Source organism: Schistocerca americana, chromosome 4 (genome assembly GCF_021461395.2).
Source record: "Schistocerca americana isolate TAMUIC-IGC-003095 chromosome 4, iqSchAmer2.1, whole genome shotgun sequence".
NCBI lineage: Eukaryota > Metazoa > Arthropoda > Insecta > Orthoptera > Acrididae > Schistocerca > Schistocerca americana.
In genome coordinates this window covers 633992980-634017678 of record NC_060122.1, presented here as the reverse complement: position 1 = coordinate 634017678, position 24699 = coordinate 633992980, and the positions used below count along the sequence as shown (strand labels likewise).

The following is a 24699-nucleotide window of genomic DNA, read 5'->3' as shown; positions in this document are numbered from 1 at the left end:
TCCCCAAATAGCATAACTCATCTGCTACTTTAAGTGTATCATTTCTTAATTTAATTCCCTCAGCATCACCCGATTTAATTTGACTACATTACATTATCCCCGTTTTCCTTCTGTTGATGTTCATCTTATATTCTCCTTTCAAGACACTGTCCATTCCGTTCAACTACTCTTCCAGGTCCTTTGCTTTCTCTGACAGAATTACAATGTCATCGGCAAACTACCAAGTTTTTATTTCTTCTCCATGGATTTTAATTCCTACTCCGAATTTTTCTTTTGATTCCTTTACTGCTTGCGCAATATACAGATTGAATAACATCGGGTATAGGCTACAACCCTGTCTCTCTCTCTCTTCCCAACCACTGCTTCCCTTTCATGCCCCCTCGACTCTTATAGCTGCCATCTGGTTTCTCAAATGGCTCCAGCACTATGGGACTTAACATCTGAGGTCATCAGTCCCCTAGAACTTAGAACTACTTAAACCTAACTAACCTAAGGACATCATTCTCATCCGTGCCCAAGGCAGGATTCGAACCTGTGACCATAGCGGTCACGCAGTTCCAGACTGAAGCGCCTATAACCCCTCGGCCACACCTGCTGGCCATCTGGTTTCTGTACATTTTGTAAACAGCCTTTCGCTCCCTGTATTTGACCACTGCCACCTTCAGAATTTGAAAGAGAGTATTCCAGACAACCTTGTCAAAAGCTTGCTCTAAGTCTACAAATGCTAGAAATGTGGGTTTGCGTTTCGTTAATCTATCTTCTAAGATATGTTGTACGGTCAGTATTGCCTCATGTGTCCCAACATTTCTACAGAATCCAAACTGATCTTCCCCGAGGTTGGCTTCTACCTGTTTTTCCATTCGTCTGTAAAGAATTGGTGTTAGTATTTTGCAGCCGTGACTTATTAAAGTGATGGTTCAGTAATTTTCACATCTGTCAACACCTGTTTTGTTTGGGATTGGAATTATTTTATTCTTCTTGAAGTGTGAGGGTATTTCGACTGTCTCGTGCATCTTGCCCACCAGATGGTAGAGTTTTGTTAGAGCTGGCTCTCCCAAGGCCGTCAGTAGTTCTAATGGAATGTTGTCTACTCCTGGGGCCTTGTTTCGACTTATATCTTTCAGTGCTCCCTCAAACTCTTCACGCAGTATCATATCTCCCATTTCATCTTTATGCTCTTCCATTTCCATTATATTGTCCTCAGGTACATCTGCCTTGTATAGACCCTCTATATACTCCTTCCCCCTTTCTGCTTTCCCTACTTTTCCTAGAACTGGCTTTCCATCTGAGCTCTTGATATTCATACAGGTGGTTCTCTTTTCTCCAAAGGTCTCTCTAATTTTCCTGTAGGCAGTATCTATCTTACCCCTAATGAGATAAGCCTCTATATCCCTACATTTGTCCTCTAGCCATCCCTGCTTAGCCATTTTGCACTTCCTGTCAATCTCATTTTTGAGACATTGGTATTCCTCTTTACCTGCTCCATTTACTGCATTTTTATATTTTCTCCTTTCGTTAATTGAATTCAGTATCTCTTCTGTTACCCAAGGATTTCTACTAGCCCTCATCTTTTTACCTACTTGATCCTCTGCTGCCTTCACTATTTCATTCCTCAAAGCTACCCATTCTTCTTCTACTGTATTTCTTTCCCCCATTCCTGTCAATTGTTCCCTTATGCTCTTCCTGAAACTCTCTACAACCTCTGGTTCTGTCAGTTTATCCAGGTCCCATCTCCTTAAATTCCCACCTTTTTACAGTTTCTTCAGTTTTAATCTACAGTTCATAACCAATAGATTGTGGTCAGAGCCCACATCTGCCCCTGGAAATGTCTTACAATTTAAAACCTGGTTCCTAAATCTCTGTCTTATCATCATGTAATCTATCTGAAACCTTCCAGTATCTCCAGGCCTCTTCCATGTATACAACCTTCTTTTATGATTCTTGATTCACTATTCATAGGTGGTGAAATTCTTCAGCAAAGCTCTCCTTATCTGAAATTGATCGAGCTCTATGGACCAAAAGTCTTAAGCAGAAATTCTTCAGCAAAGCTCTCCTTATCTGAAATTGATCGAGCTCTATGGACCAAAAGTCTTAAGCACTAAATTTCTTTGCAATGGATGGTGACAGCTTGAGGCATGTAGATGAAGGTCAGTGTGCATAGGTTTTCTATATACCCTGTGGGCTAGGTATCTGTCTGTTTTCCACTTAACTAACATATCGAGGAATAGTTGTTGCCCCCTCTGTTAAAACAGTTGAGGAGAGAGCCAAGGAACATCAGTGACACATCTGACTGCAGCAACATTAGTGTCATGCAATATTTTGTGTAATGTAATATCTTGTACAGACATTTTTTATTAACCTGACACGTTCCACATCATTACGAAGTGTCGTATTCATGATCTATGGAACAAATATTAATCTAATCTAATCTAATCTAATCTAATCTAATCTATCAGCTGTCACTGAGCACTGCCTTGAATGTAATCGTGAAACAGAATACAGTGAGACCAGTATTGTGTTGCAAACACCAAGTTTCTGGGGCTGCTTAATTAAGGACTCTATTGAAGTAAAGTTGTCAGATAAACCTAATAAACAGGGGTGGAGATTGAATCACCTCCCATCGTTTGTCGTTATACTTGTCTATGTTTTCCAATACAACTTTAATTTCCTTTCAGCAAACTGTATCCTCCTGTACCTTATTTCAACTCTTACAATGTTTTAGGAAATCTGGATGTATTGTCACTGTAAAAATAAGAGATATTTAAGTGTCTTGGAGGACTTCGCTACAGTTGTCCATTTATTGCCTTACCTATTGCTTAAGTGGCCACTTGTGCAAATATCTCTTCAAAAATTAGGTTGAAAAATGTGCAGAACTTCCCTTTGTTTGGCTGCAAACAAAATCATTATACTGTTGGATATGAGCCCAAATGTTTACCAGTGTCATGTGCCTTTGCATTGTATTACAGCAGCTATATGAAACCTATTTATTACTGCATTTTCATTGTGTTAACCACCTCTATAGCCCAGATCAGTAATGCATGCCTTTGCAGTGGTGCTGCAGTTGGAGGTAAGCCTGTTCAAATTCGTTTAGTAAATGAAATTTTCACTGCCAGTATTTGTCCACGAAGGGGGGGAGAGGTGGTGGTGTAAAGATTCTGATCACCAGTCTCTCTACCAATGTCCTGGGTTAAATTCCAAACCTCTCCGCAGTTTCTCATGAAGAGATGGCACATGACACTGTTGATCATCTGTCCATCGGATGGGGATATTAAGCCCCAAGCCCCTCTTGGTGCTATTCAAGAGTGTTGGCTATGTGCTGGCACCACGTTTCACACTCTCCCTTCCCTTAAACTACAACAATACAAACCTAAGAAGACTCTGTCCTATCAGTCATAACAGTCTGCCACATACACAATTTGATGCTTCATTTGCAGGACTGCAAAAAATAACTTCCACTAGAGCCTTGCTGTGAGTAGTGGTGCAAGATTCTGACACAGGTTCCCCCACACTCATTCGCTAAGTATGGGCCTGTTTATTATTCATTTCATTCTGTTATTTTTTCTTGTTTATATCATTTCAGAACAACCAAATCTGTACTGTAAAAGTATGGGACAGGCCATGGCTAAAAAAGAGAGAGGTTACACAAGTTGATTGCACTGCAAAGTCAGCAAGGACGAGACGAACAGTGAGTACTGATAAATGATCATCTTGAGCTTGAAGCTCTTTTGTCTGTGCTTGTATTAACAATACATATGTTTTTGGATGGAGTCCACCTTTAGCAAAACACAATTTTGTTCTATATCCCAAACGTGTTTCACTGCGGTTGCAGCATCATCGGTGGGCTTTTATTTCATGGCTTTTTACCAAATGGTATGGTTTTCCTGAGGTATTATTTTTATACTGCCTGTTTTCTTTCACAGTTCATCATGTTTCCTCTTTTCGTCATCTTCTTACTGTATATTGAGTTGTCACAATCACTGTTTCACTGTTTACCAGTTGTGAGGACAAGATGTTTTTACAGCTTGTAAACAGCTCAATATACAGACTTTCACTGTGAAGAAGATGAGGAAAAAAGAAAGCATGACAAACTGTGAAAGAAAACAGGTACTATAAAAACATAATGCCTCAGGAAAACCATGCCATGTGGTAGAAAGCCATAAAATAAAAGCCCACTGATGATGGCTGCAACTGTAGTGAAACATGTTTGGGATATAAAACAAAATTGTGTATTGCTAAAGGCGGACCCCATCCAAAATCATAAGTACTGATAAATGTAAACATGATCCGTAAGTTAGAAGTAAACATAAACGATAAATTCGACTGACTGTTTGTATGTATTCTTATGTCTTTGTTTCATTAATTTAACATGAAATATAGGTAGCTAATTAATATGAGATATCAGTATTTCATTTGTGTGTTGTACCCTTAAGAATCAATTCCCGTACAGATCAAACAAATTGTATCACACACACACACACACACACACACACACACACACACACACACACACACACACACACAAACATTACATGGAGAAAGTTTGACATACTCGTAAATTTTGCTCAGAAAGATTTCTCCTTGTCAATTCACCAAGTGTATCATATTCTACCTCTTGATAAGCCTATGGCATCAGCTGTTTTATAGACTTCTAATCGCTAAACACTAAATATCTTAATGTGGACTACCTAGGCCACCCCCTCGTCTCTCTTCCCATTTGTGGTTGCTCTCTCTCTCTCTCTCTCTCTCTCTCTCTCTCTCTCTCTCTCTCTCTCTATATATATATATATATATATATATATATATATCTCCCTCCCCCTCTCCGCTCCAATCATATCTATGACCTACATCTCTCTGTTTATGGTCTCCAAATAGCTTCATCGTAAGGTAAATATATGAACAATTTTTCCAAGTTCTTACAATTTTTTCTAACAAAACTGAACTTACAGGCACCTGACATAACTCCACCAGGAGGTCTTTTTGATTCTGACACTGAGAATGTCGACATAAAAAGTGCTGCAGCATTTGCTGTGACTGAAATCAATAATCGGCAAAATTCAGATGACAAACTTATCTTGGTTCAGATTCTCAGAGCACAGTCTCAGGTAAGATTATTTTTAACTTCATAGATCCTTCCCACTAACATCAGCTTTTCTGAACTGTGCAGGTAGGAACTCTCTCTACAGTATATCCTACATTCCCATAAGCTTCCTGGCCTCAACCTTTGTTAATAAATGTCGTTTACCCGCCTGTCGCCTTCTCTATTCCCAATCCATCACTTCACAGCACTCTTGTTCCACCAACACACCCACAGTCTTTTCACTTCTCTCCTTTCCTGCTGCCTCTCCCCCCTACCCTACCCTACAACTAACCTCCTGACGGCACCTAGATGCCCTGCCCCTCACTACCTTGTCCCTGTGTGCTCCCACAAGAAGCACTTTACAGTCACTCAACCCTATCCTGCTATCTCTCCCTCTCCCTGCCCAGCCTTCTCCTTACCTCTACCTCCCCAGTTTGCTTCTCTGGCGATGTGGTGCTGCTCGCGGTCTAACCTTGGCAGCCAGAGGCTGTGGTCTCGTGTGTGTGTGTGTGTGTGTGTGTGTGTGTGTGTTTTATGTTCTTTATGTATTGTGTCTGATATTTGTGCCCAACTGTAAATAAGCCAAGAATACTGAATAGTCTACAGCAACATTCATTATCATTCCATGTTTGGTCTATTGTCCTTTAAAAACTCAGAATTTTAATTATTAGTCATTTCTCTGTATGTTTAGTGCAGTATGGCAATTTTATTTGTATATGATGATGATGATGATACTTGTTTGTTTGCGTGGTAAAATGATGATAGGCCTCTGTTTATACAGCTTGTAAGTAACAGTCATCAGTTATTCTTCGATAGTCATTAATGTAACCGATAGACAGTAATAGTAGTAGACCATGTAATAAAACTACACATTTTTGTGTAAAGCTAAGTTTCTGGACTCTTTGACTACACATATTTGTTTTCAGATTGTTGCTGGGTCATTACATCACTTGAAACTGGAAATTGGAGAAAGCAACTGTAGTAATGCAAACAGTGGAGCAACTTCAGAATGTACTTTGAGGGAGAATTCGGTGAGCTGAACATCAACAAATTCAGGGGGTATTACAAATATGGTCTAAGGCCAAAACTGCTGAAATTATACTTGAATCCCTTTGCCTCTTGGGTATGGCATTTACATCCCTTTACCTCTGAGGACTGGATTTGTTTTCTAAATTCTCTCTCTGATATTCTCTTTCCTTAGCTTACTCTGTTTCCTTTGTAATATTTTCTGCTGCTGTTAAAGCCATTATTACTATGCAATTTCTTTTTCAGACCAGCAAGAGAGGTATATCACTGAATTTGTTTCTTATAATGTGCTATTAATCCCATGAAAAAGGAGACAATTAAGTTGAAAAAAGATGTTAGTCTTTCTTTCATGTGCACCTGATCACTAATGATAAAGGTACAAAGAGACTACAAATATCTGTAACAAGTCAATAATTATTTGAGGTGAATCAGTTGGGCACATTACCCAGTGTGGGTGTACACAGTTCTTCCTGTTTTAATGTGCAATGTCACACCTCTTGTGCCTCTGCTGTATCAGATCATTTGTAACTTTGATTTTTTTGTTTTTATATATTTTGTGTCATGAAACCTAACAGTGAATATGACCATCATGTTAGGTCACAATATTATGAAACCTAGAAGTGAGGTATGTGTGTATCTCATGATGTACATCACAAAACATTGGCTAGCCAAAACAGCTATGACAGGCTCTCTCTGTGCATTTGTCACTGAGTGGCTTATTTAAGATGTAAAACTTTTGGGGAAAGAGGGGGCAGTATTTCTGAAATCTGAACTATTCACATGCCTGTGGTTTTAGGTAGGTGACTAATGACATTGTATGTAAACAGTGGTTTGTAGTGGAACTTCGGAACCTAGATTTGTTCAAACATTAAGTTATCTCAAAGGAAATGACATACCAGCATTAGTTCAAAAAATCTCATTGTTATGAGAAACAAATGCCTCTCTATTTGCATGAAAGCATCAGCGTTATTGTGAGAAGATCTCAAGTGGATATACCTACAGAAGGCTTTTGTACATCTTTTCTTATAAGCAGTATTTAATAAAAGTGTGTATCTATGGGATATAATTGCAGCTGTGTGATTGTAGCCATGTTTCCCTGTTAGGATATTCACATTATGAAGTAACTGATGGGAATTAGTATCTGAAACAATAATTGTAGCTGGCATTTCCCAAGGAACTGTGATGGGTCATTTCTTGTTCAAAATCTATGTAAATAATTCAGATAATGTCATTTGCCATCTATTGAAGTCAAAAGAACATCAAAATGTATCTCAAAATCATTTACACAAGATATCTCAGTGGCACAAAAAAACATCTATTGGCTCTGAGTAATAGAATGTGTGAGGTCTTCCATGTGAGAAGTAAGAGAATACCATTGAAGTTCCGCTACATGGTAAATGATGCAAATTCAGAAAAATATCTAGGAAATACAGTTATTCATAGCTTGACCTGGAATGAGCAGAAAAAATATTGAAGGCAAACCAAAGACTGTGTTTTATTGCCAAAAGAGAAAAAGTCATTAAAGAACTCCTGCAGACTACTATTGTGCAATATTTTTACCAAATGGACTTGACGGCAAACATAAAAAAATAACTTGTGGTCATGGTTCTTGAAGTTAACTGCTTGAGTGGTCCTGCTATGCAGTGCCACTAGACTGTGCCATGTGACTTCACCTTTTGCAGTTGGGGCAGGTGCTGAAAGACACCTCCAATCGAGTCAAGTTACTAAATGACATAAACTGTTTTGCAACAGTTCTTCTGCATTGTAATTGCAGTGTCTTCTCTATACAATTACTTTTACAACTGCTGATAATACAGATCACTAATGTATCGTAGCTCACAACAGCTGTACTGATTTGGCATTAGATACTCGAATGACAGTTCTCAAGTATTCTTCATTTGTTCAGCCATTAACATTCTTTCTCACACCCTTTTTCTCTTTTACTTCAGAGGCATTACTATTCCAGGTCACCAAAGTATTAATGGACCTCCGCAGCAGGTGGAGATGCGCATTCAACATTGCACCTTCTCAATATGCTGAGATGACTTCCTTTTGCATCCACTTGCACATACATCAAATCATGGTGTGCACAGTGAGATGTTCCACACTTAACTACTACATAAACTACGTTTTCACTTTCCACAAACACCTTTCATCAGCCTAAGTGCTTACAAGTGGAACATGTTGTACCATAGAATCACTATGTTACATCACAGATGCTCCCACTGAAATGATGGATGTCATGTAACCCAACTTACTAAACTAATTACAATATCTCATAACATTAAAAAAATTATTCTTTAAATAACAATAGGTACTTTCATTTATATTATTATTATTATTATTATTATTATTACTAGTACTACTACCAGTATGTAGAGTTCCTTAAGATTTATTTATTTATTGATCATCCATTTTATCATGTACAATGATATAGAACGTGTCATACATTAACACAAAAAAACTTAAATAATAGTGTCTCTATACAACGCGTGCAAATAATTAAGTATATAAAAAAAGCAAATCATACAGATACGTATAAAATCATGCAGACAACCCAATACATAAACCAAACAAATTCTAAGTTTACGTTATATCCAATGACACATGGCTATGTTTAACTTAAGTTATGGATGTCTTCAAATTTGTAAAATTTACAGTCATCAACACTAAAAGCTTTCATTTATAAGTATTTTCATAAGCTCATTTTTAAAAATTTGCAGCTTTGGTATCTTTTTAAGTCTTAAGGAAAGAAAAAATTTTGGGACGATGTAGTACACTTTTTTGATACAGTGATTTCTTTCGTACTTCTCTATGGAAGTCAGTTCTGTGTCATGGTAATCACAGTTCAAGGAAAAGAGCTAGGGATAGAATTTAAAAAAGCATGTACTTTCATAGATATAAATAGATGGAAGTGTCATAACTTTCAGTTCTTTAAATATTTCTGTACAGGATTCCGTAGGTGCAATCCCTTTTATAATTCTTATCGCTCATTTCTGAATATTAAAGGAGTGTTCTGCAGAACATGAGACCATATCTCAATAGACCATGCATGATAGGCACTCATCACTGTTTCTTCACTGCACTTCTTAGTAATAACAGCATTTACTTAGTTTTTTATTGAGTCATTCTATATGTTTATCCCATTCAAGATGCTCATCTAACCAAATCCCTAAAAAAATTAGTATTTGAAGCTTGTAGTATTTCATGCGTGCTTAACTTCGCTATCATGTTAGGGATTATGTTATTTGAAGTATTAATAAATAGACGATTTAATTACTTTATCATTTGTTATTTCTGTTTTTTGTGTAAGTCAGTCACATTCTGAGCTTTAACAAAGAGACTAGTATCATCAGCAAACAGTGCAGCGTCGGTTTGTGTTAAGTAACTTGGTAAGTCATTTATGAATATCAAGAACAACAGGGGTCCCAACACTGATCCTTCGGGTACTCCATGAGTAACTTTCTCATATCCTGATAAGGATGATTTACCATCATGAACTATTTCCACTTCTGGTATGTAGCACGTAAGTACAATTTAAACCACATACGAGCAGTGCCACGAACTCCACAGCAGTATAGTTTTTCAAGCAAAATTTTTTGATGAATAACATCAAATGCCTTAGATAAGTCTAAAACAATCCACAGTTCATTTCATTATGATAAATGGAATTTAGAACAAGTTTTAGGAAATTGTATGTAGCAGTTTCACTTGATCTGTTTTTTCTAAAACCATTTTGTTCATTGGCAAATATTCCACATTTGTTCAAAAAAGTAGAGTCTTTCGTACATTATACTTTCAACAATTTTTGAGAAACAAGACAACTTTGGTAAGGGTCTGTAGTTTTTTACATCATAAGAATCACTGTTTCTACATACTGGTTTTATTGTTGATGGCTTAAGTTCTTTATGGAAAGTACCAGTGCTGAAAGAAACATTAATTATATCAATGAGCCGAGGAACAATATATTTGCTGTGTTGAATGACTTTGTCAGGAATGACATCTGAACCACAGGAAAATTTAGTTTTTAGTTTGCTGATTGCATTGTCTGCCTCTTGTACTATTACAGGATGCAAAACCAAAGTTTTAGGATTTACAGAGATGTTATGATTAACTTTTATGTGACTTTGATTTATTATAAGATTTTGCACTAAACTTGTCTAGTGGTTATTGATTATAGTGGCAATTTGTAAAGGATCATTATAGCTTTGCCTTCACTGTTAAGAACAATGTTAGTGTTTGCTTTGATTCTGCTGGAGTTTGTATTTATCACATTCCAAACTGATTTCATTTTTTGCTATCCATGTTTTTTTTATGTATGAATCGTTGCTTTAGTTTTTTGCTGCTGTAATGACTTTCTTGTACACTTTTCTGTAATAGTTTACATACTGTTTCAGCTCTGCAGATTTTCTTATCCCCTGTGTTGTCCAAGTGTTAGTTCTGGTTTTTACATTAATGTTCTTTAGAGAGAATGCTGTTTCATAGTTATACTTGTAACAAGCTCAAAAAGACTCAAACTTCATATCTGCATTGTCATATTTATCCAAATTCTAGTCTGAATTTTTTAACAATGTATTAAAAATTCTAATGTTGTCTTCATTTATACCTCTTCTGTAGAAGTATTTCTCACTTTTCCTGGGATTTGTATTGAGTACATTATTTACACTAAATTTTATTGCTTCATGATCTGAAAATCCAGTTTCAATCACTTCTACATTATGATCAAATGTTTGCAAGTCAAAAACTGTTTGATCAGTTGGTCTTTCCAAGTCTAGTGTATTCATGGACAGTGGGTGATAAATTATGTGAATATAGCAAATTGTTCAGTTTAGACACATTTTGACAGGTTTATGTTGAAATCTCCAACTACAATAATATTTTCTTTAAAATTCCATAATTCACTAAAGAGTTTTTCTACACTGTCCAAGAACGCCATAAAGTTGCCGGATGGGATCAGTATGTACACACAAAGATTATTTTGGATTCTTTAAGTTTACAAACACAATATTAAAACACTTTTCAATGTCATTTATGTTACTGAACTTAATTTCTTAGCATTCAATTCCTTGCTTAACAGATATGCATATTCCTCCGCCTATAGAAGTCTCTCTACAGAAGCTACTAATTATTTCAAATCCTGTTATTCTAGCAGGACATGCTTGGTGTTCCTTTAACCAATGTTCTGTCACACAAAAAACTGAAATATCCTTTAGCTGATCAAGCAAAAGTACTTCTAATTCAGCAGTTTTACTAGTTATACCCCGAACTTCGGGTAAAAAATTACTAATGATTTATTGTCCTTGGGAACTGTCATACTGCTCACCTCAAGAGTTTGGTTGCTGCTTGTCTTCAATAAATAATCCTTGTAGTAGCCTGGTGGTCACACTTTTCTTTTGCTTGAAGCAGTAAAAATCACCCGCCTATCAAGTGGTTTAGTAGACACTGTTGTTGTTGATGTCAGTAGCGTAGGATGTCTTGTTGCTTCTGATGATGATTGCTGTGCAGTGAAGCATGCTGTTGACTGGCAGGAAGGATGTGGGAGAATAATGGGGTCATTCTCCTTGCTGAATTTATGATGTCTCAGATTTTATGGCGTACTGGTGTCTTACCCTTAATATTTAGATGTAGACCATGTTGTGTAAAGTGCTTTCTCTCAAGGAACTCTATGGATAAGAAACGTAAGTTCTGGAATGCTTTGCAAATCTTTTCAAACTGTCTGTTGTCCTTGATGATTATATCATTCACAGTAGAAGTGGTTATAAAGTCGTGTCTACGAGGAGTCCTATGACAATTACAGGTATTCTTTTAGTGGAGTTCAACATTTCTTTCAAATTGTTAGTGGCTTTAAATATTACATTTTTATATACATCATTAGCAACCCCCCCCCCCCCCCCCCCCACAAATAATATTGTGCATTGTAACGAACTGGAGATATTTTCAGCATTTATTTTTCTTGAGATTTCATCCAAAGGTGCTCCAGGTTTTACAATGGAAGCAGCATTTACATGAAAATCATCACGTAAGATTCCAGAAAGGCCACATCAGTGGCTATCAGAGTATATCATTATTTTAAATCTGGAAATCTGGGAATTGAAGTTCATGTTTATCTGCACATGTTTGTTTGTAAAGTTTGCTGTACTTGGAGGTAGTTCTGTCTTCAGCACACTCTGTGTATTACACATTGTGTTTTTAAGCACATGACTGTATGTAGGCCTTCTGTGTTCTGTATGTACTTCAGATTTCCCTGCACCAATTTCTGCCTTAGTTCTACAACCATTAACTGCTGAATGACAAATGTTTTCACAGTGTTTGCACTTCATTGACCTAACATGTTCATGACTGTTGTCATTAGCTTTACTGTCTGACTTGTTATGAAGGCTTTGTATCATTGACTGACTGTTTTCTGCTTGAAGACACGTGTTTTCATTCTGTCTGCAATGCACTTGTTTCATTGACCTAACATGTTCATGACTTTCATTGCTAGTAGTGCCGTCTAGATTGCTGCAAAGGCTTTGCATCATTTTTTTAAGCATTTTAGAATACTGTTCACACTTTTCCACAACAGACTGTAGAAAAGTCAATACACTTTCCGTTTGACCACTGGCAAACATTTCAGTTGCGGACTGACGACCATGACATGCAAACACTCCACACTCAAATTTGAGTAATTTAAGTTAATAGCGCCAAAACACTCTGTATGGTACCGTTTTTGTAGTGTAGAATAAAGTTGGATTCCTTTATGAACAATTTATATACTTTACAGACACCAAGAAATTAATTTTCACTTAACAATTTATACACACTTCAATACTGGTCACCATATTTCTACCCCTTTTTATTTTTAAAGAAAAAGAAATCCCCTTCAAGCAATTCAGCTTGCTTAGACAAAGGATAGGGTTATACGTAACATACTTTGTTCCAAATATAGGTGTACATGTAATCTATGAACCGTAGTTCACTGCATTTTAGAATCTGGTTAATGACTTTTCCATTTCATATTTTATAACTCTCTTTATATAATATTTCCTATTGCACTATCATCCCATTTGTTTATATATTCATTGTTTCATTGATCACAAAAGCATAAGTTTGTCAAATTTATTGAGATAGAAAATGTTTAATTTCATTTTTACCATAAGGAGTTGGATGTTGACTGTTTAATTGGCACCAAACACTACAATTTCGCAAACAGTCACCAATGCCCAGATAAGTCTACTAGCCTTTAACTGTTTTGGAGAACACTTCAGCAGTGTGACTAGAAGTCACTATACAGCTTCCTATCTCTTTAAGAGCTGCACTTACGCTTTCTTCTACGGTCAACTACTGTGTAAATACCTTCTAATCTTTTCCGTGCAAGTGTCCCTTTATCAATTCCTCTATAAAAAAATAAATAAAAAACGGTTCAGGACTTTCCATCCATGGATTGGTCTGACCTAGGTATAGGCCATCACTTACAAGAGTCACCTAATCTTTAAACTTCAGCACATTCATTATACAGTTCAGGTCACTCCTTCTGTGACCTCATCTGACTTACACATATGCCATACTTTCCGTGAGCCCACCTGCCCTTTACCTCTCCCATACGTAGGTGAAGTTGAGTACACGCCATCTTATATCTTTAACAGTATACACAGTTTCTAGCCCTAATCTTTCCGCATCCCAAAGACGAACATTTCTCTGTAGCATCGTGACTGTCCGATTATTCCAAATGTGTGTTTCCTGACTCTTCCTTTTGTACCTTCTTAATCATACTTTATATATATTGCTTCCCAGGTTCTGTTGAGAATACCTGTAGGTTTGCTCTAAATCTCTGTCAAGTCATTCCAGTTTATGTAACTAATAAACCTGGCAATGCTTCGAAATTGTTAAATATGTATGGGAATTGTATATGCATCCTGATCTGCCTTTCTCTCTTCTCTCTGTCCATGTTCTCCTCCATCTCCTCCTCTTCCCCTCACTCGTTGTCCGTCTCTCCCCCCCCCTCCCCCCCCCCAAAAAAAAAGAAAGAAAGAAAGAAATCTCCATCTCCTCACCACTCCTTTCTTAGTTCTTAGTCCATCTGTGTCCATTTTCTCCCCCTCTCGCTCTCTGTCCATCTCATCTCTCTGACATTGAGCCTTGTTTATTGTTACTGCAAATGAAACCTTGATTGGGAAATGTGGTCACTTAAAACGAATGCATAAATTTGTTGGGATCATTAGTATAAGGGGTACAGGAAAGACCTCTCCATCTGCTAGGTCCGTGGGGATAGTAGCGTCTATGACAGTATTTCTCATAGTTCTAATCTGTGAATGGGTGGAATTGCATAGTTTTGTACAATTCAGATTCCACAGTAGTATCCTAATCATAAATTGATAATCCATGAATACAGTGTTCCAATTTCCTCTTAAAACTGACTGTGATGGAAAAAACAAAACAGAATACTGTTTTAAAATATAATTTTTGTTTAAAATTATACACAAGCATAAAGAGTTTGCCAAGTGGTTTAAATGTCCAGATATCTAAGTTTAAACTGACTGCAAGAAAGAAAATAAAACCACACTTTTTCACAACACAGTATTTCCTTTCTTGCTGTTGGTTTTAGCAGAAAATATATACATTGTTTTTAAAAAAATATAAAGCCTATATCTGCCCGAATGTTTGTAGTGTATGATGAAACAATTTGAAGTAAAGCAGACAAGAACTTTTTGAGATTTTTGCTAACAATGTTTCCTCTTTAATATATTATATATTTGTTCATTACATATATTTAAAAGAATATACAACAAATGTCCATCTGAAAGTTTATTAGAGCGTCATGTAAAAACAGGAAATAAATTGATCTAGCACTTTTTGAGATTTTTACTAACATCATTTCCTCTTCATGTAACACATACGTATTTATGTACCACATATATTTACAAGTACGGAGCCTATGTCAGTCCGAATATTTATTAGAGTGTCGTGTAAAAATTTGAAGTATATCAGTCAAGAACTTTTTGAGATTTTTGCTAACAAGGTATCAGACATATACTTATATAACATACATAATTAAAAAAATGTAGCCTTTGTCCATCTGAGCATTTACACACATAAAAAAAAGTTTTGCATCACATTGGTTCCCAGAGCTCCTGAAGATAGACATTGACTGTGGATATTGTATCACAGACACACTCCATTTGACTGTTCAGAGATGTCACTAATCCCGGCCAAAGATGTAAACAACCATGCATGAGCAGCACCTTGTTAGATGAGGGGTCTGACAGCCGACCAGTTCCAGTCATTCCACCAGGAAGGAGGTACAAGGCTTGTGTTGTCTGTAGTTCAACCATGCCTAGACGGTCAGTATCGCAGTTCGATCGCATCCACATTGTTACTTTGTGCCAGGAAGGGCTCTCAACAAGGGAAGTGTCCAGGCGTCTCGGAGTGAATCAAAGTGATGTTGCTCGGACATGGAGGAGATAGAGAGACAAGAACTGCTGATGACATGCCTTGCTCAGGCCGCCTGAGGGCTACTACTGCGGCTCGGAGGAACCCTGACAGCAACGCTACAATGTTGAATAATGCTTTTCATGCAGCCACAGGACATTGTGTTATGACTCAAACTGTGTGCAATAGGCTGTATGATGCGCAACTTCACTCCCGAAATCCATGGCGAGGTCCATCTTTGCAACCATGACATAATGGAGCTTGGTACAGATGGGCCCAACAACATGCCAAATGGATCGCTCAGGATTGACATCATATTCTCCTCACCGATGAGTGTTGCATTTGCCTTCAACCAGACAATCGTAGGAGATGTGCTTTGCAGGCAACTTGGTCAGGCTAAACACCTTAGACACACTGTCCAGTGAGTGCAGCAAGGTGGAGGTTCCTTGCTGTTTTGGGGTGGCATTATGTTGGGCCAATGTCCACTGCTGGTGGTCGCGGAAGGCGCCATAACCGCTGTACGATACGTGAATGCCATCCTCTGACCAATAGTGCAACCATATTGACAGCATATTGGCGAGGCATTCGTCTTCATGGATGACAATTTGCACCCCCGTCATGCACATCTTGTGAATGACTTCCTTCAGGATAATGACAGCTCTCGACTAGAGTGGCCATCATGTTCTCCGGACATGAACCGTATTGAACATGCCTGGGGTAGATTGAAAAGGGCTATTTATGGACGACATGACCCAGCAACCACTCTGAGGTATCTACGCTGAATTTTCGTTGAAGAGTGGGACAATCTGGACCAACAGTGCCTCGATGGATTTGTGGATAGTATGCCACAACAAATACAGGCGTGAATCAGTGCAAGAAGACATGCTACTGGGTATTAGAGATATCGGTGTGTACAGCAATCTGGACCACCATGTTCTGAAGGTCTCACTGTATGATGGTATAACATGAGCAATAAAAAGGGTGGAAATGATGTTTATGTTGATCTCTATTCCAATTTCCTGTACAGTTTCTGGAACTCCTGGAACTGAGGTGACGCAAAACTTTTTTTACATGTATGTACACTTTAGAAAACCGGCCAAGTACTTTTGGGTGATTTTTGATTACAACATTAATCAATGATGACTTTATGCAGTAAGTTTAGATAGAAATATATATTTATTTGTTTTATATATTTCAAGAAATATATAGCTTGTCTCTGTGTGAATGTTTTTTAGAGCATTGTGTGAAAATGTGATGTAAACTGGTCAAGAAATTTTTGAGATTTTTTGTAACAATGATTTCCTTTAATATATTACATATACATATTGATATATTATGTATGTAAGGAATATATGGCCTTTGTCTGTCCGAATGTATATTGGAGCATCGTGTAAAAATTTGATGTAGGTCGATCAGGAACATTTTGAGGCTTCTGCTAACTATGTTAAACTACAACTTGAGTTTTAAACAGTAGTACATAATGCGCACCTAACTAATAGCGTGATGAGCTAATATATAACAAAGAAAACAATCATTTTTAGACAATATAATGTCATTGGATAGATAAAAAAAACCACTTCCCAAGCGGTGGCAGAACACCCACACACACACACACACACACACACACACACACACACACAAAAGGAGGTTATAATTATCCAAGCTTTCAGAGCCTGTGGCTCCATCTTCAGGCACAAGGGTTGAAAGGGGAAGGAAGAGGGGTGAAGGAAAAGGACTGGGGAGGTCTAGGGAAAGGGGTAGATTTCAGAAAATTCAACCACAACTGCGGGCCAGGGGAGACTTACCAAACGGGATGAGAAGGAAAGACTGGTTGTTGGGGACTGCACTGGATGAGATTTGAAATCCTGAGAGGTCAAAGGTGGAAGACAGGGTAAGACAGAGATTACTGCTGAAACATTGTGTACAAGTTAATAACAGTGAAAGGTAAGAGCATTGCACGTAACAGAGGTGGGAGGGGGATGGCAAGAAATAGACAGGTAAAAAAATGAAAGACATAGAAAACTAAAACAGAGTGAAGAAAGGAGTAGTTACTATGAAGAAATGCTGAGACGGAAGAAATTAACATAAATTAAGGCCAGGTGGTGACAAGAACCAAGGATATGTTGTAGTGCTAGTTCCCACCTGCGGAGTTTTGAGAAACTGGTGCATGGGGGTAAGAATTCAGATGGCACATGTGACGAAACGGGCACAGAGGTCACAATTGTGACAAGGATATTGCGGAGATTGGGAGGGCAACAAAAAGCTATTCTAGGTGTAGTGGGAAAAATCTCAGACAGAATGATCGCTTTAAGGGCATGATTTTAGGAAGTCATGGCCTTGTTGAAGTAGCTAATTGATACATTCCTGACCAGGATAATACTGAGTGACCAGTGGTGTGCTCCGAAGTTGTTTTCGGAGGGATCAACAGTACCAGGGCTGGATGTGATGCTCCGGGAAATCTACTTATGAACTAGGCTGGTGGGGTAATTACATCCAGCTAAGGTTGAGGTGAGAATGGTGGTGTACTGCTATTCAAGAGTCTGCATCTGAACAAATATGTTTGCTTCAAACACCAGGGCTGTATGGGAGGGAACATTTGACATGGGGAGGATGACAACTGTCTAAGTGTAAATACCGTTATTTGTTAGCAGGTTTAGTGTGGACAGAAGTTGTAACTGGCCTTTGGTGAGGGCGAGATCAACATCAGCATCAAGGAAAGTCGCACGGAATTCGGAATAGGACCATGTGAAATTTCATTCGGAGAAGGTATTCAGTGATTCCACGAATTTTAACAGGTCAGCCTCACCATGAGTCTATATGGTAAAGATGTCATCAATGTTTCTAAACCAAACGAGGGACTGAAGACTTTTTTGGATCCCAGGAAAGCCCTCTCCAAGTGACCCATGAAAAGGTTGGCATAGGAAGTAGCCTTCCCGGTTCCAGTGGCCATACCCCTGATCTGTTTGTGTGTCTGCCCCCCAAAGGTGAAGTAGTTGTTGAGAAGTATAAAGTTGATTAAGATTTGGAATTGGTTGGGTGCTGGCTGGGGAAATGTTCAGCAGCACACAGACCAGGTACATGGGGGATGTTGGTAAAGGAAGAGATGGCATCAATGGTTCATGTTCTTGAGGAAAAAACCTTGTTTCACAAAGTGCCTAGCATCCAACGCACGTTGGTCTATCAATTATTCGTATTACTTTGAACATTGTTGACCACATTCTAGGTTGATTTCTGAATTAATCATAAGTTGATTTCTGAATGCATGCATAGTGTACGTGATGTCTCTGTCAGTGGAATCCTCGTCACATCTAGAAATAAACTTTCCTGCAGACAGAAGGGGCTACACGAGCTAAGCGGAGTACAGCCGAAAGAAAGAAAGCCAACCACTGAACCACTGTCTGATTATGTGGTTGATTGGGTTTACGAATGATGATTACCAGCGAAATCCATAGATTCAGACTACCAGAGTGCGAATAAATGACTAACAGGAATAACAGGTAAGAAAGATTACGTATTATCTTCCCGGTGTGCCCAAGAAAATGAAATTTTGACAGAAAACTTTTGGTCAGATCGATATACTAGCAAGGGCCAGTTGTACAGTCTCCGGCTAGCAGCCGCTTTAAGGTTTATTCTGGAAGTAGCGCGGAAAACACTTTGTACGAACACGTAATAACACCTAACCTGAGAATAATCACGGGATAACTAAACTGGTGATTCTGGAAGAGTCAGTCAAGTTAACCGGCAAATAAGCTTTGACACCAGCAGGAAATGATACAGAATTAGTGTTGACAACATTGTTTGTTAGAACGAGGAAGGATAAGAAATGGTGACATCACTTAAATTATGCAAGAATATGACGATTCCAAATTTATAAAAAAATTTCGCACTACTGCTTTTCGATCTCGTGCTTGAGAAACTGGAGCGTATGAATGAACTGTAAAACTATTTCCTAACGTAAAGCTTTTTGCTTGTAGTAGGCCTAATAGGCATTTGATATTGGTACTTGGTGAATTATATTCTGCCGTGTTATAAAAATGACCATTTCTGCCAAAACAGTCTCGTTTATTTGGCTTGTGTTACAATTGCTGCGCTATTATAAAGGCCTATTTTGTTTTATCTCGCAGACAGTGACAAAATATAGGTAATCAGATCGAGAAACCGCGCACCAGTCTTGGGTCTATTTGTAATTACAGCTTTTTCAGTATTAGACAGTGGCATTTCGATTTTTCATGTAGCAAAACGTTTGACGAACTTTGATGAGGTAACAGATCCTTTTGCAGAAAGGAAAGCATGCCATGTAAAGCTGTAGCAAGATTAGAGAGAAAAAAATTCTAGGTGCTAAGGATTGAAGAAATGTGTACTGTCTTGCTTGTCTCTTGTCTTTACTGGTTTTATGTATCCTATACTTAATTTTACGTCACACAAAGCAGCAAGTTGTTAGCTAATAGGGAATAGAGTTTGCAAATTTTCTGACATTTTTTTTTTTAAAAAAAAAAGAGGGGCAGGATGTCAGACCGGCCGACTGGAAGCAGGAGAGGCACCATAAGAGATTTTAATTTCCACTGTCCTGAATATAGTTTGATGGCGTCCAGTACAAAATACACACGTTTCAATCCCACAGACCGAAATACAGTGACATGCGATAGAAGAACGCTGTGTGAAGAGGTGTGGCGCTGCACTTTGGCACACTTAAAATCAGATAACATGTCTTACAATTCCTCGGATACGTATGTTTTATATATCAGACTCTTCAGAAAGATATGCGCTACAAAATGAACATATTTTTGAAAATTTGGTTTTCTTTTTTTGACGTCCTATCTCAAACGCTTGAGGGACGCAACTATCTACTATCGTCCCGGTTCGGAAATAACGTAGATACGGGTGTGATGCGCAGAGCAGTCTGAGTTATAATAGGGAAGCGGGTAGTCTCAACGTGACCTGTGTTTACATTTAGTGATTTTGCTGTTTCCTCTTTGTCTACTGCGCTCACGTCAAATGAAAACAAAATTGATTTCTTTGGTCGGGAGCTATCATGTGAATTAAAATACACTCACATATTCACGGAAGGCTAAAATGCTTTATTAGTTTAAGATTTTATTTTATTTCCACCTTTCCAATAGTCAAGCATTAATTGCCATGCTGAACAATGAAGTTATTTTTATCAGTTTGCTGAAAAAATTTTCTTTTATTAATCTTTCCCGCTGAGGCAGTCAATATATTTCAAACAAAGGGTTTAATTTCAAACTATTGGCTAGTTTCAACTGTTCGGTACATTTCAAGTGTACGTTTTCATCTTCTAGCATGTATGGCATTATGCCATAACAAAGAACCCGACATGAGATAACAAAGTAGTGGTACCCAAGAAAATTTACATCCCGAAACCACACTGAAAAGCTTAATATCAGGTCGATGCCTACTTCACTGGGAATCTGGGACTCATTTAAAAATCAGCTCTTTGATGACGAGCCATGTAGAAGAATTTATATCTCTGAAGATCATACTTTTGTGTCGTTATTAAAGAATATACTTGCACATTTGTGTGAAATATCTTAAAATGTAATACGTGAATAAAAGACCAAAATTATATGTGAAAGCTTAGCTTCTCTTTCAGCGTATTGGCCTTAAGAGACCAATATTATATGTGAAAGCCTATGTTTTTCTTGTAGAAACATTATATATATTAATTTAAACCATTAACTTTTCCTGTTCATGTGTTTGCACTACTTAACAGTGATGTTGCTATTGGCTGGCTACACCACGTGTCCGAAGCTTTGAATATCCGCTGTCATCGGCTGGTGAGATCATGTGAGATGGGCTATGACTTTCTTACAAATACGCATCGAAATCTTGATTTCAATGCTTCGGAAAGTAACATACGGTGTTTGGTGGAATTCGAATTTATACTTTCATAATACGAAAATATGCAGTGTATATGTTACTGCACATGAAACATCTTTCCAAAAGGTGTTTTCTGCCCTGAGTTTCGTTTTCTAAAGCGCCAGAGAATTCTATGCCCATGTATAAAACCATAACCATTCAAAGGATTGATAAGTTATACAGTTCCGAGAGAAAATATACTGTCAATTAACAGGGAAAAGCTATATTTCCACCCGGGAGAAAGTGTATTTTTAACTGGGAAATTCGGGAGAAATCCGGGAATTTTTTTTCCTTGTTCGCGTATACACCCTGTGTTGGAAAGGTTTCGGGATAGGGTTGCAAAGTAATATTTCCAGGTGACATTACATGTGAAGGAGAGCAGGTCCTTCACCAATGCAGCATGATCAAATGTAGGTTTAGCGCTGAAAGTGAGACCCGCGGATAATACAGATAATTCAGAAGGGGAGAGTGCTTTAGATGAGAGGTCGAGGACACTGTACTGTTGTGACTGGTCCTTGTAAGTGGGAGTTATTATTGGTCTGGGAGGCAGTGGTGAAGGTTTTGGGATGGTAAGGAGATTGGCCAAGCTTAGTTTGTAGGAGATGAGTGGTGATTGATGGTGTCACTGTTTAGGGAACTGTAGAGGGACAGGAAGGGAAAGCCACTGTTCAAGTAGTTTCAGAGAAGGTGGGATAGCTTTTTGAGGTGAAGTCTTGTGTTGGTGGTGTTGCAGTTTGAAGTTGGCTTGGTGGCTGATACCATCCAAGGAAACATGAGGGGCAGATAACTGCAGGATTTTGTAGAAGGAGAGAAGTGTGGTGGAGTGGAAATTGGCTGATGAGGCACATAGGTCACAGATTAGCTGTGTAGAAGCAAGATATTGCTGTATTTGAAACTGTAAAAGAGCCTGGAGTAGAATAGGATTACATCCAGAAACAGGAACTTTCAATGTTAGGCCTTTTGGAGTAACTCCAAGGAACAAAGCAGATTTCAAGAAACAGAATGGGGGACCTCAGCATGTTTCCAAAGAGAACGGATGTAATATGTGATGGGATTCAACAAGGCAAAACAGGACAGTAAGGGCGTCAAAAATCATGGGAGTGGCAAAAAAGATAAGCAGAAGGCAGATAAATGATAGTAAAACAGAAGAAAAACAAGGAAAACACTCTGAAAAAAATCAGACAAATTCATGCAAAAATGGTGAGAACTGACAACGGTTAACAAGAGGTAATGAGTGGGTGAGAATTGCTCACCATAAAAATGATGTATATCATACAAAAAAATTGGAATTAAATTGGTTGGGAAAGCTGTGAAAAAAGACAAAATTTTAAAAACTGTGTGAACAGAAAAAAAGTTATGTGATAAAATGTAAGCTACTTAGCTTGGCAATTAAAGTAATGTAGGATACAGCAGTAAAAGTCAGTCACACTTCTGTCCACATACAACTGACTAACAAAGAATGATACTGAAATTTTGAGAGTTGCCATCCTTTCCATGTCAAATGTTCCCTCCCGCACAGCCTTGGCATTTGAGGCAAACGTATTTGTTCGGATGCAGACTCTTTACAGCAATACACCACTATTTTCACCTCAGCCTTCACTCGGTGTAATTACCCCACCAGCCTAGTTCATAAGCACATTTCCTGGGCCATCACATCCAGTCCTGGCATTGCTGACCCCTCCAAAAAACAACTTCAGAGGACATTACTGGTCACTCAGTATTATCCTGGCCTGGAATTCCTTAATCATCTACTTAAACAAGGGCATTACTTCCTAAAATCATTTTTTGAAATGTGATCATTTTGCCCAGCACACCTGGAATGGCTTTTTGTCACTCTCCCAATCTCCACAATATTCCTGTCAGACGCTATGCTCCTTCTGCACCCATCTCCCTACCCTATGGCCCCTACCCCTGTGACCATCCCCACTGCAAGATTTGCCCTATGCACCCTCCTTCCATCACCAATTCCAGTCCTGTAACTGGCAAAACATATACTATCAAGGGGAGAGCCAGCTTTGAAATGACATGTCATATACCAGCTTGGCAACACACAATATCCTGCTGCAGAGCATGCTGTAAAACATGACAATTGTGACCTCAGTGCCTGTTTCACCACACGCGGAATCTGGATTCTTCCCCTAGACAAGAGTTTCTCAAAACTCCACAGGCGGGAAGTAGCACTACAACATATCCTTGGTGTTTGCCACCCACCTGGCCTTAATTTATGTTAATTTCTTCCATCTCAGCATTTCTTCACAGTAACTACTCCTTTCTTCACTCTGTTTTAGTTTTCTATGTCTTTCATTTTCTTACTTGTCTAATTCTTGCCATCCTCTTCCCTTCTCTGTTACATGCAGTGCACTTAGCTTTTCACTCTTATTAACTTGCACACGATGTTTTAGCAGTAATCTCTGTCTTACCCTGTCTTCCACCTTTAACCTCTCGGGATTTCAAATCCCATTCGACGCAGCCCCCAGCAACCAGTCTTTCCATCTCATCCCAACTGGTAGGTCTCCCCTGACCTGCAGTTGTGGTTGTTTTTTCTGAAATCTACCCATCTCCCTAGACCTCTCCAGTCCTTTTCCTTCACCCATCTTCCTTCCCCTTCAATCCTTTTGCCTGAAGAAGGAGCCACTGGCTCCGAAAGCTTGCCTAATTATAATCTTCTTTTATGTGTGTGTTCTGCCACCACTTTGTGAGTAGATTTTTTATCAATCCAATTACATTATAACAATTTGATGAGCTGTTTCATGATTCATACATTAGGGCTCTCTGTAAACATAGTCTTGGCTACTGTATCAAAACAATTGACTCTACAAAGTACTGGTTACTTTTTTGCATATATGTTAGCACATCATACTTAACTTCACTTAGGGAATAGTTTCCTTTCCTATCCATTTCATGCTGTTTACTTACAGACTATAAGGCCCTTTCTGGGGCTTAGAATGAAGTTTTGTATTCTGGTGCAAATGTCTGTAACAGGTTGATGACAGACATTGGGCAGGAAAGTGAGAAACCAATATATTAAAAAAACAAATTAAAAAGAGTATGTTATTAGCCACTCCTTATATAATGTGTCGAAAACCAGTTAATACAACACTTCATACCAGACAGTCTTCTTTTTAAGTTACATGAATGCTTGGTATAAGGTACAGGATTAAAACAGCAACTGGGATGATTGACATAACTGGCTAAAAGTGTCTACAAGTTGTTGGTCTAATACAGTAAATGTTTCAAATAACTTCCATGGTCACAAATGCCCCAAATTGCTCTCAATCAAATTTCGTTTTCTTAGCCATTGTATAAGAGCT

General features: G+C 38.2%; 1 protein-coding gene across 1 annotated transcript in view; it reads left to right on the top strand.

Annotated features, from left to right (window-relative positions):
• Positions 1-24699, top strand: part of LOC124614069 (T-kininogen 2) — a 193730-nt gene that overhangs the window by 117872 nt on the left and 51159 nt on the right. Inside the window, exons 10-12 of the mRNA XM_047142905.1 lie at positions 3581-3685; positions 4947-5102; positions 6004-6108. Of these exons, the coding sequence (XP_046998861.1) occupies positions 3581-3685; positions 4947-5102; positions 6004-6108 (366 nt within the window). The remainder of the gene's footprint in view (positions 1-3580; positions 3686-4946; positions 5103-6003; positions 6109-24699) is intronic.